The 15,883-nt window shown below is 55.5% G+C and overlaps 1 protein-coding gene across 1 annotated transcript in view; it reads right to left on the bottom strand.

Moving 5' to 3' along the window:
- The window catches only part of GREB1 (growth regulating estrogen receptor binding 1), a 173,053-nt gene that overhangs the window by 90,131 nt on the left and 67,039 nt on the right, over positions 1–15,883 (bottom strand). Inside the window, exons 4-7 of the mRNA XM_037812669.1 lie at positions 13,496–13,615; positions 11,407–11,583; positions 3,058–3,240; positions 1,668–1,811 (exon numbers count right to left, since the gene is read on the bottom strand). Of these exons, the coding sequence (XP_037668597.1) occupies positions 1,668–1,811; positions 3,058–3,240; positions 11,407–11,583; positions 13,496–13,615 (624 nt within the window). The remainder of the gene's footprint in view (positions 1–1,667; positions 1,812–3,057; positions 3,241–11,406; positions 11,584–13,495; positions 13,616–15,883) is intronic.

The raw sequence follows: 15,883 nt of genomic DNA, 5'->3' as shown, positions 1-15,883 counted from the left end.
GCAGCCACCGAGGCCTGCGCTGGAGACGGGGTCTGGGGCTCCCCAGCTCCGAGGATGGTTCTGTGGCTGACCAGCTGACCGTACGGCCTCAGTTCTGGACGGACTCGGAGGTGCTCACTCGAGTCAGGGACAGCACGGCACGCTCCACGGGGATGGGGAGGGGTTCGATCCCAGTCCTGCCACTTACCACCTTGGAACCTCCCTGTGCTGATTTTCTTGTGCACAAGATGGATTTAATAATAATGCCAACTCACAGAGCCAGCATAAGAATGATGAGTGAACAGAAATAAAGGGCATGGCGCTAAGTAAGGATTTGCCATTATTATCCTCTTATTGAATTCTTATAATCACCCTGAAATTCAACAGCAAATGTTTTCCCCCCAACTTTACAGATGAGGAAACAGAGGTTCAAATAGTTTAAAAGGGGGGTCCCAAATCACTCGGCTGGAAGGTGGCGGCATGGGGACCTATGGCCACGAGATCAGGGCCCTCACCGGCCAGTGTGCGGCAGGCCTGGTGGCAAGGACGTGGGGAAGGGGCGGCAGGGGCCCCCGAGGGGAGCCCGGCAGGGGGTGGGCACCGGGCACCGTCCCTCTCGGGCCGGCACCTCCTGCAGACGCCCAGGGCAGAGCCTGGAAGGCCACGTCTCCCTCGTCTCCCTCGTCTCCCGCGTCTCCCTCATCTCCCACGTCTCTCACGTCTCCCACGTCCCCCTCATCTCCCACATCTCCCGCACCTCCTGCACCCCCCACACCCCCCTCATCTCCCTCATCTCCCTCACCCCCCTCATCTCCCACATCTCCCGCACCCCCCACACCCTCATCTCCCACATCTCCCGCACCCCCCTCATCTCCCACGTCTCCCACGTCTCCCTCGTCTCCCGCGTCTCCCTCATCTCCCTCACCCCCCTCATCTCCCACATCTCCTGCACCTCCTGCACCCCCCACACCCCCCTCATCTCCCTCATCTCCCTCACCCCCCTCATCTCCCACATCTCCCGCACCCCCCTCATCTCCCACACCCCCCACACCCTCCACACCCCCTCATCTCCCACATCTCCCTCATCTCCCTCATCTCCCACGTCTCTCACGTCTCCCACGTCTCCCATGTCTCCCACATCTCCCTCGTCTCCCACATCTCCCGCACCTCCTGCACCCCCCACACCCCCCTCATCTCCCACATCTCCCGCACTGCACGCGTCTCTGGGGATGACCCTTCTGCACTCGCCAGGCCTGGTCAGCAGGCAAAATGCCAAGTGCATTACTTTGGGAGTCAGAAATGCCTGATGCCAAGTCTTAGACCACTGCTCCCTTCCTGTGAGACCCTGGCCAAGCATTCAGCCTCCAAGAGCCTGTTTTGTAATCGGTAAAAGGTGGGAAGATCCTGGGGGAGGCACGAGGAGCGGGGGCGGGAGCACATGATGGGCTGTGTCTGTGACACAGCGAGCTCTGGGCTGGGCTGGGGGTGCAGAGGGGCTGATGTGGGACCCCCACCATCAAGGAGATCTCATCAGATATCAGAGAAAAACGGAGAAAAGACTTCTAGGTTAATAACCTGGTTTCTTGACAACATTTCAGGGTGAATGCTAGGACACTGGAGAAGATACACACGAGACATGCCCTTCACTCAAAAGAGCACTGGACGGACCCCGGTTCTTGGGGGCTCACCTGCCTGCTGCACCCCCATCGGGACGCTTGCGTTTGCTCCAGGAATGGGTTCGGTGGTGACGGGAGCCGGAGGCCCGGAGCTCTCCAGTGGCTGGAAGGGGGAGCTGGAGCACGGGCTGGTGGGGGTCTGCCGGCTTCTGAACTCTACGAGGCAAGGCGTGGGCATGAGAGTTCACAGGGCCCCAGGCGCTGCGGAGCGATTTCCTAGATGCAGGTGGGGAGTGGACAGCCACAGGAGGTGCCAGCCCCGTCCTCCTCTCGGGGGCTGTGGCTGGGGAGAAAGGGGGTCCTGCCCATGGCGCCAGGATGGGGAGCAACAGCGATCAGCAGAAGGAAAGACAGAAACCAGCCACGCGAGCAAGGCGTGTGGTCCAAGGCAGGGAGAGAGAATGCGCCAAAGTGAAGGAATGACCACACTGCCTCCGCCCCGTGGGCTCCTCTGCCTGAACGGCCACCTCAGGCCGACCCGGGCAGTTCCCAGGCTGTGGGGCAGAGCGCTGTGACCCTGCGCCAGAGGACGGCCAGCACGTGGTGGGAGCTGAAGGTGCAGCCGCCAAACAAAGGAAAGGAGAAAAGGAGGGATGGGGGAGAGGCCCCAGAGCCCCACCACTCACAGCCTCTGCCTTCCACTCGTGGACCCTGAGTAGGCGGATCCCGGGGACCAGCAATCAACAAATGCAGACAAACGAGGGACAGGCAGGGGCTCCCTGGGCCCCTCCTTGAGAGCCTTCCTAAGGACACACCCCCCAAGCTGCCCGCGAGTAGACCTCACGAGCCCTGAGAAAATCTAACCCTCCAGCCCACACAGCCGACCACGGACACGGGAGATACAGGGCAGGAAAAGCGGGGCAGACACGGAGCCCTTTCCTAAAGCTTCCTCAAGCTTCCCTATCAGGAACCAGTGCGAGGCTGGTCCTTCTGTCAAAAGTTAACACCTGGGGCCATCACTCAAGCCTCGCTCTAAGTCGGGTCTTCAACCCCAGCTCCAGCGACGGCTCTCAGGAGGGACTGGCCCGGGCACTGCAGGACGTCTGCTGCCCCATGGCCCCTGTCTGGTAGGTGCAGCTGCAAGCCCACCACACCAACTATGGCACCAACAAGGTCTGCAGACACTGACACCCGCCCCCGGGGTTGGCCGCCCAGCAGAGAGCCCCGTCCTGGACATTTGCCTCTGGGAGGCACGGCACAGTTTAGCTCTTTTTCTTTTTCTTGCTCTGATCTACATCTTGAAGCTCTTAAACATGGGCCTCTGTAAACTTTAAAATGTCCCATCCAGTTTCCCTCACCAATAGTGTTTTTAATTTCATAGTAGTAACTATGAAATTTTCCATCCAGGCCCATTCTAGAGAGGTTTTTCCCCAAAGCCCTGCTAAGCAGCAGCTTTGCTCACCTGAGCCTCTCCAACAAATCAAAGGGCCTTTGGTTAGAGCTCCTCGTGCATCACGGACCAGGTGATACTTCAAGTGCTTCTGCTTCTTGGGCTGGGTGGTCAATTTGAGATTGATGTGATTGGAAAATTCTGTGAAGTAGCAGAAGCCTTTCTTTCCACAGCCCACACAATTCCCAGAGAAACCTGGAGGGGAAACAAAGCATGACTGTTTCCAGCTGTAACTGGCTAAAACGGACCAGATTATACCAAACAGCGAGGAATTCACTAGAACTCTGAACCTCGTCCCACATCTCCGACCAGAGCTGACACGGGCAAGTCGCCTCACCTTGTGCTGCTCCAGGGTGAAGAGAACAGTCGAGACTTACTACTGCGCGCTGGCCTAGGCAGCTCAAAAAGTTGACCTCTCCTAGGGGTGTGTTTAAAATCCGTACAGAGAAACTAAGATGGCGGCTAGCTGAGACAGGGCGAAAAAACACATCCATGGAAAACACTAGCTAAAAACCAGAAAGTGACCTAGAATACCAGTTACAGCGATGCGCCAGCTGGACGAGGGCTCCTAGCTCCAGAGGGGCCGTATACGTGGTGAAACCGGGAGTCGGCATTCTGAAACGAGTGAGTAAGCTGGCTGGAAGACCCGCAGCCGCGCGGCAGGCTGAGGAAGGCAGGGTTCAGCGTTTGGAGACCAGCTGGCTCTTTTAAAAAAAAAGGGGGGGGGGGACCCAGGAGCGGCTGCAGCTGCGATTGTGGGAACCACACAGTAAAACACAGCAAGAGGGGGCTGAGCTGGCCTCTTGGTGTCTGGCCTGAAGGATAGCCCGCAGCAGATACCCCTGGGGCCAGGGGAATGGAGGGGAGAGCCAGAAGCAGAAAGAAACCCCACGGCTCGCAGCTGGCCCCCCAGAGGGCTGGATAAACTCCTGCCCAGGGCCGTGCCCACAGTCCAGAGCCCCGCCAGTTGTCCCGGAGCTGGGAAGGAGGACCTGTGCGAGGAGGGGGCTGAGACGCCCCATTCGGCCATTTTTGCTTCAGGCTGGATGTGCGCCGCCGCATGGCCCAGCGGCCCGGGGCTTCCCTTGTGGGACGGCGCACACTGATGACATAGCACAGCATACCCTTGGCTAAGCTACTGGAGGAGCGCGGCTGGGAGGGGGGACCCGCTCAGAGAACCCAGGGACGCTACGCCAAGTCTGGTGGTTTATGAATCAGCGAGAGAGAGGTCTGGGGCTGAACTGAAATGAAGGCTTAGACTCTTGCGGCGGCCTTGAATCTCCGGGATCCTGGGGGATCTGAACATTAGAACTACCCTTCCTCCCTGGCCACCCGTACACACGCCCCACTTCAGGGCGGACAGCTCAAGCAACACACCCAAACTGAGTTCTCCAACTGAACCCACAAGAATCATTTCCCCACACAACACGGGAACAAGGTTGAGAACTGACTTGAGGGATATAGGTGACTCACAGACGCCATCTGCTGGTTAGTTAGAGAAAGTGTACGTCACCAAACTGTGTTCCTGAAAAATTAGATCGATATCCCTTTTTTTGTTTACAACTTGAAAGAACTCTATCAAGCAAAACAAATGCCAACAGGCCAAAAACAACAGAAAATCTTAATGCATATGATAAAACCAGAAGATATGGAGAATCCAACTCCAAACAAACAAATCAATATATCGGAAGATACACAGTACCTTGCAAAATTAATCAAAGAACTACAATCGAGGAACAAAAACATGGCAAAGGATTTAATGGACATCAAGAAGACCATGGCCCAGAATATAAGTGATATAAAGAAGCCCCTAGAAGAGCATAAAGAAGACATTGCAAGAGTAAATTAAAAAATAGAAGATCTTATGGAAATAAAAGAAACTGTTGGCCAAATTAAAAAGACTCTGGATATTCACAATACAAGACTAGAGGAAGCTGAACAACGTCTCAATGTCCTAGAAGTCCACAGAACAGAAAATGAAAGAACAAAAGAATGAATGGAGAAAAAAATCGAAAAAATCTAAATGGATCTCAGGGTACGATAGATAAAATAAAATGTCCAAACGTAAGACTCATTGGTGTCCCAGAAGGGGAAGAGAAGGGTAAAGGTCTAGAAAGAGTATTCAAAAAAATTGTTGGGGAAGACTTCCCCAACCTTATACACAATATAAATACACAAAGCATAAATGCCCAGCAAACTCCAAATAGAATAAATCCAAATAAACCCACTCCGAGACATATTCTGATCAGACTCTCAAATACTGAAGAGAAGGAGCAAGTTCTGAAAGCAGCAAGAGAAAAGCAATTCACCACATACAAAGGAAACAACATAAGACTAAGCAGTGACTACTCAGCAGCCACCATGGAGGCGAGAACGCAGTGGCAGGACGTATTTAAAATTCTGAGAGAGAAAAATTTCCAACCAAGAATACTTTATCCAGCAAAACTCTCCTTCAAATTTGAGGGAGAGCTTAAATTTTTCACAGACAAACAAATGCTGAGAAACTTTGCCAATAAAAGACCTGCCCCACTTCAGATTCTAAAGGGAGCCCTACCAACAGAAAAACAAAGAAAGGAGAAAGAGATATAGAGAATTTTAACAAACATATATAGTACCTTACATTCCAAATCACCAGGACACTCATTTTTCTCTAGTGATCACAGATCTTTCTCCAGAAGGGACCATAAGCTGGGACATAAAACAAGACTCAAGAAATTTAAAAAAAAAAAAAAAATGAATATACTCAAAGCACATTCTCCAACCACAATGGAATACAAATAGAAGTCAATAATTTTTGAACTGTAACTCCACTATTTACTTCCTATATGATATAAAATACACAAACTCTAAGGACAAATCAGTGGTTTTGAACTCAAAATGTAATTTTAGACAACTATATAAAGGTGAGGGAATGAAGGAGTATAGGAACATAGTTTATGTGTCCTATTGAAGTGAAGGTGGTATCAAAGAAAAACAAGATTGATATGGATTTAAGAGGTGAATTTTAAGCCCCACAGTAAACACAAAGAAATTATCAGAGAATATAACCATAGAGATGAAAAGTAGAGTTTGGGTTAAGAGAAATGGGGGAAGGGGCAATGGAGAGTTAAGAAATGAGTGTAGGGTTGCTATCTGAGGTGAAGGGAAATTTCTAGTAATGGATGGTGGGAAACAGCTTTACAACATTCTAAATGTGATTAATCCCACTAATGGAAGGCTAGGGAGGGGGTGGAATGGGAAGACTTAGGCTGTATATATGTTTCCACAACTGAAAAAAAAAAGACAGTCTAAATAGATGACAATTGAATGCCAAGGATGAACTTGGATGGGATTGGAGGATGGAGGACAGGTGGCTCAAAGGGACACAGTTGAGACATAAGGAAGAGGAAATACAGAATGTAAGTTTTGTATCATTGTTGAATCTCTTGTACTTCTTAGCTGTGCTTAATGGGATTGCATAAAAGAATGTTCTTGTTCGTGGGAAGTGTATATGTGAATTATAGTGTATGTTCAAGGATGTGTGCAGCTAACTCTCATATGCTCAGAAGACAGAGCAATAGATGATGGATGATAGATAGGGAGGGAAAGAAATAGCGATGTGACAGCATGTTAAAGTTGGTGGATTGAGCTATTGGGGGAGGGGGGTCAGGGTATGATGGAATTCTGTGTATGGGGCTAGTATTGTTTTTGCAACTGTTCCTATAACTTAGAATTCATTTCAAAATAAAAAAAAAAAATCCGTACGGAGCATAAGCCTTGGGCAAGAACTCGCTCGTCCAACTGTCTACACTTCAAAGCACCTTGAGTAACTCCCTGCGTCCGTTTCCTTCGGTGCTGACCAGCGACAGGCTCCCCAGGGAGCTGGACCAGGGAGCCTGGGTGCATCAGAAACCTCTTAAAGCCTGAAATCCCACCCTGGCGTCAAAGAGGGTAATCCCATAAGTGGCTGAAGAGAATCCAAGAGAGCTGCGGAGCGCACGGTCGGGAAGTGCCGGCAAATGTCAGGGCTGAGCAGCGGCGGCCAGCCCCGCGCTCAGAATCTGGCTCTCCCGGGGTCCCCGCCTGCTGTCCGAGTCCTGAGGGGCTTTTCCGAGAGCTGCCGGAGGTTCCCACCTGTGGGGCACGGGCAGGCTGCCTGTGCGTGGAGATGACAAGACCCCCTTTGCATGAACTGCTAAAATTCAGAGAACAAGCCCCAAAGACCTTCAGCCTACCCGGAATGCACTCGTTGGAATTATCAGTCACTAGAAGCGAGAGGTACTGACTCGCCTTTCCTGTTTTGTTTTTCTGTCCTGTGTAGACTCAGGATCTCCAGACCCTTCTGGCGTCTGATCTGAGGGTACAAGGCACAGGGCCCTTTGGGGGGCCCTGGAGACAAAGGACGCTGAGACTGGTCCGTTCTACCCTGTTCTTTGTCTCCACGTGGGCCGTGAGGACCACGGGACGCCCGTGAGCTCTGTCTTTAAACAGAGTAACCCCGAGGACTGGCTGGCGTTCAAGGCAACATCAGTTAGTGAAGGCTAAAAACATCACCAAAGAATAAAACATTTATACCACAGAATCCTACTGGATTCTGCAACCTATTTTATTTTAAGCAAACTTAATATTCCTCAAAAGGCTTTAGAAATGAAGACAAATCTCTTGGCCTGGGCACAGGACAGCTCCAGGACGACGTAGCCTTTCCAGATCCCCAGAGGGGTACACAACACCGTGCTCTGTCCTCCTGCTTCCGAAAGGGGCACAGGGAGCCGGTGATGGCCACTGCGGCCACAGGTCAGCCAGGCAGGAGAGCAAAACCATCAATTCCGAGAGCCAGTGGAGCAGGTGACTTCTCCAAAGCCGCAGGTACGGAAAGAGTGACGTTCAGTCCCAGCTGAGCATGAAGTCCAGCCTGAACACAGCAATCTGGGCAATTTTTTCCTTTTTCACTTTCTGAAATTCTATCGTTCCTGTCCTGACAGCACTTGTGGAGCAATTGTGGCCTAACAACCAATGAGGGAAATATATGTCCGTATGTCCCTTGATATTCTGACTGAATTCCAATTAAAGAATGGAAATTGCCGACTTGTGTTGCAGAGGTGGAGCTTCCGAGGAAACCCAGGCTCTCCTGCTGCACACCTGGCGACAGCGGCCAGCGGGAGGGAGACCACGGACAAGGCGCAGCGGCCGGCTCCAGCGTCTCTGTGCTCTGAGGCCCCCAAAACCAGCCAGACCCTGCGAACGCTCAGCTAGTTTGCATCCCTCAGTCTCTCTTTTCAGTGAAAACCAGAGATCTTTCTAAAACACAGACTAAAACCTGGCAATCGTCCTACTTCAACACTTGCAAGCTTTTTCAAATACATGAATTGTAAAGGGAAAATCAGGAGGAGGGGTCTGCAGACGCATCAGCCAGAGGCGAGGGTCTCAATTCCAACCACCAGCTGTAAGACACATATAAGAAACAACATCGGAGCACAATGGGTATCCGATAGTGTTCATTATACCATTAACAGCGATCGTCCTTATGTTTTTTAGATATAATAATGGCACTAGGTTTCCAACAAAGAGTCCTTAACTTTTAAACATACACCCTGAAATATTTAGAGGAAATGACTTGATCTCTAGAATTTGCTTCAAATAATCCGGGAGGGGGGAAAACGGGGTTATCAATGAAACAAGCCTGGCCCTGTGTTGGCAATTGTTAAAAGCAGGGGACAGACAGGACAGCCACATTATACTGCTGTGCTGTTCTCTCCGCTTGAGCAGTTGGAAAATTTCCTTAATAAACAGTTAAAACCCACACCTCCGATGGCCTCCGTGTTCTGCAGTCTCCTCCCAGGGGTGCAGTCCACACAGCCTCTGCCAGGGTCTTGGCTCCGCACTCCCCCAGCCCACAGTCCCCTCAGCCGGAGCGCCCCCTCTTCTAGGATCTGGGAGCCAGGATCCCTCCTCGTGGTTCCGTCCAGGCCCTGCCACTGCCTGCCGGGGCCGTGAGCCAGCAGACTGCCTCCGTACACCGCAGGGTGAGCTCAACCAGAGCAGTTTCTCTGCGGCCGTGGACGTCGATGCTCTTCTCCAGTGGGGAAAAGGCCACTCACTCCTCAGGGCCTCCCCACACCGGGGGCCGCATCGCTGTCACACCCCCTGCCCCACTGCTGCATACGCTGCGCTGACCCCTGCAGCCAGCGCCCCTCTTCTGCGGCGTGCAGCCCCCACCCCACAGCCTGCACACCCCCCCCCAGGGGCCTGCGTCCCTCAGCCTGCACCCCCCTTCTGTGGCCTGCGCCCCCCTTCTGCGGCCTGCAACCCCACCCCGCGGCCTGCGCACCCCCCCCAGGGGCCTGCGTCCCTCAGCCTGCACCCCCCTTCTGTGGCCTGTGCCCCCCTTCTGCGGCCTGCAACCCCACCCCGCGGCCTGCGCACCCCCCCCCAGGGGCCTGCGTCCCTCAGCCTGCAACCCCTTCTGTGGCCTGAGCCCCCCACTCCCGGGCCCCCAGGGCAGGACGCTCCTTCTTCATCTTCCTCCCCCCGCCCCCAGCAGGGCTGCGGCCTCACCTTCGACTGGGGTTCACACAGCAGCAAACGCTTCACTGTTCACTGGCAGAGTAACGACGGACTAGTTCACTCCCATCTGAAAATGGACATCCTAACTCCTTTTTCCTCTTATGTCTTAGCTATCAGCCAATTTAGGTGAAATTACAGTCAAAACCTGAGGCGCACACCGAGATCTCAACCATTCAGCTTTCCTGGATTCCGGGCCCTTGACTGTGAACTGTGGGCAGTGGGGGAGGGTCTGAGACCCCCGCCTCCCGGGACACTCCACGGCCACCCTGCCTTTCTGTAGGTCCCAGAGAGGGCGTGAAGGGCCGGGGTGGGCGCGGCCCACGGGCTACCTGCGGGAAACCTGCACGCGTGTGCGTCCCGGTGCTTCCCCACTGCCGACGGCTCCTCGGCCAGCGCTCAGCAGCCTTCCTCCCGCCTTCCTCGCGCGGCCCCCGCGGAGCTCCAGCTCCTCCCGGGAGTGGGCCGGGGGCCACATCGCAGGGCCCGGAACCCCCCGCCCTCGCAGTCCTCGCAGCGCAAAGCCGCGGAATTCCCGCAAACGCCGCCCGCCGGGATCAGACTGGACCAGGTCCTCGGGCGCAGCGTCCCCACGGCATTTCTCCTCGGAGCAGCACCGAATCCCAGTTACACCTGAGGCCGACTCCATGCGCTCTGACAGAGCAAACTGTTTTAAAAAATTAGTTGCCGTAAGTCGTGGCTCTCCCTAAAGCGACGCCCGTCGGTCACTCCCAGAGCCGTGCTTGCACGTCCAGTCCGCGGCATCCACCTGGTTCCGAGTTCACCCGAGGCTGGGTCTCCCCCCAGCCCCTGGCAGGAGCCGGTTTCTCCCCTCCTGGGTCTGCCCGCACCCTCACCCCCTCGTCCCCTCTTGTCCCCTCTCGTCCCCTCTCCTCCCCTGGGTGCTCCCACAGCCCCTCAGACACAAAACCTGCTCAAGAACCACTGAGACGACTGCCCCGCCCCGCTGTGGGGCCGTATCAAGCATGAAACTCGGAGTTGAAACGTTTGCACACGTGGAAGTGATGGAAGACACTGGGATTTTATCTAACCTGGAAGTTTTCTCTCCAAACTCTCACAAACTCACTTCTGCAGTGAAGACTGTTCCAAGGCTACGTCTGAAACAGACGCCTCAGCATCCAACCCTCCGACAAGGGTGACGCCGGCCGAGAGCCAGAGCTGAAGCCACCAGACGGGACAGGTGCAGGAGCCAGAGCGCAGGTGGGCTGCGGGCAAGGTGGGCTCCCCCATTTACGGAGAGGACCCCGAGGCCCGAGGCTGCACCCACCTGCACGAGTCAGCAGAGGTGGGAGAGAGGCTGCCCAGCACCAGGCAGTCGGGAGCAAACCCCCAGCCTAATGTCTGATGGGGTCTAACAACTTCTGGAAGATTCTAGGGCAGGGATTGTCTCCCATTCCTGACACAGGTAGGCATTTATAAAATTTGATGTATAACTGTATGAAGAAATTAATACTCAACAACGGGCACTCTACGGGAAGGCTGTCATACTTTAAAAGGAATCTCATTCGCATTCCATTCCACAAAGAAATCATCTCAGCTGGAAAAGACACACACGGGTGTATGACAAGCTGATGAGCAGGTCCCAAAGGAGGCCCCCACTGCCACCAACAAAGATCTCCCTCGCCCGGCACCACACACACCCCCAAATGCAGAGCAGGCTGCGGAGGAGGGGAGGGGGCTCACGGAGAAGAGACAAGGGCAGGGGAGGGGGCTCACGGAGAAGGGCGGGGAGGGGGCTCACCGAGAAGGGCAGGGGAGGGGGCTCATGGAGAAGAGACAAGGGCAGGGGAGGGGGCTCACCGAGAAGGGCGCTGTGGCCTTGGTCGTTGGGCAAGAACCTCCCATCGACGGCGCACACCAGGAGGTGGTCCGGCAGCCCGGGGGCCTTGGCCCCCACGAGCAGGAAGCCGGTGGGGACGTCGAGGGGCTCGCTGGCGAGGGTGGTCAGGCGCAGGTCCCGGCCCGCCTGGCAGAACCCTGGAGGGGGACCGGCCAGTGTGAGGAGCTGGCAGCCGGGGGATGAGAAGCCCCCAGCCCCACTGTGGTGCTTCACCTTAAGACTAGCGCTGAAATTTAAATTATACTCGAGTTATTCATGCACTGGTCACACGGTCATTATCTTGTGACCACAGATGTTTCTAAACAATACTCAACAGCAAATGAAGCTCAATAGGAAAAAAGTAACAGGAAATTGAGATGTCTGTCGGACAAATCCGTAGGAACCCACGAGCAGTCTCTCTTCACATGGGCGTTTTACACGTGGGAGGCGAAGGTCAGGAGCGAGCGGATAAAACGTGCCTCTGCAAGGGCCGCACAGGGCAACACACACTCGCTCCCTGCCGCCTTCCGAACCTTCTGCATTTAGATCTTTTAAATACATTTCCTGTTCAAAACGCGTTTCCAAAAACACCTGAGGAGGAGGAAGGGGGCTGAGGTCTGTCCGGGTGACCCGCTGCAGGGTCTTGACCAGCTTCCTGGCCTCTTCTGTCTTCAGCCACCAACCTGGGCCCGGCACGGAGCGTTGGCGCAGACCCCGGGGCCTCCCTGCGAGACCCCACGGCCTCGGAGTGCCCCCCCGGCTGCTTTACATTGACGGGGCGTCTCCCCCGAGCTCCCTCACCCCAGAGAGGGGCAGGCGTGGGGCCAGCGGCCGGCCCCAGAGGACAGCTCTGCCACCTCCTGCCCCCCACGGGAGAGCAGCGCCGTCCCCAGCCCCAGGAGAAGGAGGCCGGGCTCGAGAGGTTAGGTCATTTGCTCAAAGCCACTGAGAGCTGCCCGGACAGGAGCGAGGTCCGACCCCAGCTTGGGGTCGCTCCCCTTTGTCATCCTGGGCTTCTAACTCCAGGTCCCGGGCCCTTCCCGGTCCACTTGGGCCCCGGCTCCTCGGAGCCAGAGGAGGGTGGGCTGCGAGCCGACGCGGGGCTGGCTCTCTGCTTGGAGGGCCTCTGACGGCCCCGTGACCCCCAGCCCCGGTGAGGCACCTTCCTAGCACTCGGACACTGGAAGCCCCCGCTGGGGGCCCCTGGACTCACTCCCCTTGTCCTGGAGTAGCAGCCCCAGAGGGCCGAGCCCCTCCCGCCGCCACCCACAGGGTCAGAGCTCCCGGCGGGGCCTGCGTGTCCAGTGGCCGCTGCTCCAGCCCTGCCTCGCCCTCGGCCCCTTCCCCAGCAGATGCCAGCGGTCACCCCCAGCCCTGCACATGCTGTTTCCTCTGTCTGGACTTTCTCACCTTCCCCAACCCCTCACACTCTCCTGGCTGACTCCGAGGCCCAGATAAAGGACCCCCTCTTCCGGGAGCCTCCTCACCCTCTCCCTGAACTGGCTCCGGTGCTCGCTGCAGACCCCGCCGAGCACTCGGCACACCCCGGGCCACACGCCCGCTTCACTCCTCGCTCCCCCGTAAACTGGCAGCTCCTGGGGCTCAATAGTTATTTCAATTAATTAACTAACTAACTAAACACACCCCTTGACTGGCGTGTGACAGGCCAGATGAACTCAATAACCACAGAGAGCGTGTCCAGCTAGTGAGTGACAGAGCCAAGAATTCACGCCAAGCGTCTCTGGTGACGACTCAGCTGCCGCCTGCGGGGATCTCGGCCTCGGGGCCGACCCCACAGGGGCCCTGGGACGATACATCTGCTTTGTCAATGGTGAAGCCCTAGCACGTGCGAAAGCTTATTCCTAATAACCCACTCTGAGCAAACACACGTGTCAGCGGGCCTGAGTTGCTAGTTTTCAAGAAATCAATGTATAAAAATGAATTTTTGGGTCCCAAGCCACTCAGAAGTTGAGCTGTGGCCGTGACCTGACTTTAGGCTCCGCCTCAGGGTGCAGTGAGGGCAGCTGCAGACACGGGGGGCCCTGCTCGGCCGGGGCCCACAGGCCTTACCGTCAGTGGTACAGCATCCGTCAGGCGGGGGGTGCGTCTGGTAGGGATTTGGGGGGCTGTTTGATTCCAATCCCCCGTCACCTTCCTCTTCCTCATCCTCATTGTCCCCTCGGCCACCAGCTGGAAGTGGAAGAGAACAGCCGTGAGGAACGCCGAGGCCTCTTCTTCCACCCGCAATCACGGCAAATCCAGAATTATCATTTACCAGACAGATCTCATCTAATCAGGACTTAATCCTTACAGAATCCCGGTTCACCTCCTGTACTCAAGGGGACATTGAGGCACAGCAGCTCGCACTTTGCAGGCAGCCTCGCTCCCTGGCTTCACGACCCGCACGACACGGCTGAATGTGTCTGTGCACACACCGGGGTCCACGAAGCCTGTAGACATGAGGCACCCAGAACACACTTGTGCAGGACATGCCATGGTCTAATGAATAGACCATTCTACAGACGAGGGGCCCACGCCAAGCCCCAGGCCACACCACACTGCCCAGTCCAGAAGACGGAGCAGAAGCCGTGGGTGCGGCCCGGGCAGGGCAGGGGAGAGCTGCAGAGCAATACATGGTCAGTTTCTCCAGGGAAGAGGGCACCATGCTAGAAACACCAACAAACCCAAACCTGTCACACTCAAAAAGCCAAGCCAAGACATTCCAAAGCAGGGCCAGACGCGGTGGCTGTAGGAAGCTCTTCTCAAAGTAAAGTGGGGTTGTAGGAGTGACGCCAAGTATGGAACTGTCAGGACACCCGGGAATCAGCTGTGGGAACCCACTGCTCCCGGCACACAGCCACGCAGGGAGTCTGCTCGGGGACTGCAGGGGGTCCACCCTCCCACCCCCCAGCAGAGCCCAGCTGGTCCAACGTGCAGCGAGCACAAGGGGGAAAGGGGGACTTCCATGGAAGTGAATTCTCAAGACCTCTTCTTTTAACTTGGAACTCTCCGCTCACCCATCTCTGGGTGTCATTTAATGAACACTCTCTTAAGAGGGTCCTGATGAACACCCTAAGTCCACTGGGCTGGGGTACGGCTGATGCTTTCCTTCTGCTTCTCTGTCTCTTCCTTTAAAGCTGATTCCTTGGCTGCCGCTTCTCTTACTCTTGTCTTACTTGGCGCTAACACTCTCCACCCAGTAGGTTAAGTGGATTTAGGTTAATGATGAAATCATGTGTAGTGGAAACAGATCGGACAGGGAACCAGGGAACTCAAGTTTTAGTGCTCGGACCTGCCATAGTCTGTGTGGCTGCAGAAAAGTTACTTAACTTCTCTGTGCATCTCATCCCACATCTTTAGAATGAGATGGTTAATCCAGTTGAACCCGAGGGTGACTCTGGGCTGTGACATTGTGGGAAAACATGGCCGTCAGAGTGACCCGGAGTCTTCCAGGTCTGATGAAACCAGAACAGGGAACACAAGCTCCCCAGCAGCCTCTGTGGGCGGCTCCATTTACAGGCACCCGTGGGACAAGAGAAAGAGGAAACTGAACACTTCAGGCTGGCCCAGCACGGGGCAGGGTTGCAGCGAGCACTGAAGCGGGAGTTGTCGGTGGTCCCTGCTTCCCGCCCCATCTGCCCCGGGCTGGGGCCGGTCACCCACAAAGAGCAAAGACGAAGGGACGCGAATGGACGCCTGCGCCTTGCTCAGATGCTTCCTTCCTGCCATTAAATTCGGGGGAGGGTTAAAGAGCCCCCCAGACCCCATGCCCCAGGCGCCAGCAGGGCACGGCCCTGGCCCGGGGTGGGCAACATCCACTGCAAAATCCTGACCCGCCCCTGAGCCAGGACCCCCGAGGCTCAGAAGGGGACGGAAAACCAGTGACAAGGGAAAGAACATCCCAGCGCAGGAGCCGTCAGCGCACAGAGGGTGCCCAGGGATGGGGGCGCCTTGCACTGCTGAGCCAGAAAGAGCAGGAACCCTGGCTCCCAGAAGGAATAAGAGGCCCTTAAGCCTCAGGAAGTTAAAGCAAGAGCTCAAGTTCCAGCCAGTGGGAAAGTGGGTGTAAAGGTCACGGGACATTCCGGGGCCGTGGGTGGACGCTGCACGGGCCCTGGCACGCGAGGCCTCCACTGGTGTCACGGGGGCGCCACTGCTCCAGTGGCTCCACGACACTCCCGGTGACGGGGTTGGTTCACGGGGATCTACCCCAAAATATCGGGCTAGTGTTTGTTTTGCCCTTTGGGTCTTCTGTAAAAATTAAATAAATAAAACGTAAAAGGTTTGGGTTTTTTCTTAACCCTAGAAGGAGGCTGTAAGACCCCTGTCCAGAGAACAAAGTGCTAAGCCCCGCACTAAAGCACCCTCACAACACATGAAATGCTGAACTGCAGGGCTGTTTACACACCAGCGGCCTGGCCATAAAAATCACCTTGAAGGCTTGTCTGAGGAGGGACG

This window comes from Choloepus didactylus, chromosome 20 (genome assembly GCF_015220235.1).
Source record: "Choloepus didactylus isolate mChoDid1 chromosome 20, mChoDid1.pri, whole genome shotgun sequence".
NCBI lineage: Eukaryota > Metazoa > Chordata > Mammalia > Pilosa > Megalonychidae > Choloepus > Choloepus didactylus.
The sequence above is the reverse complement of the archived record's forward strand: the minus strand, read 5'-3'. Positions and strand labels throughout refer to the sequence as shown.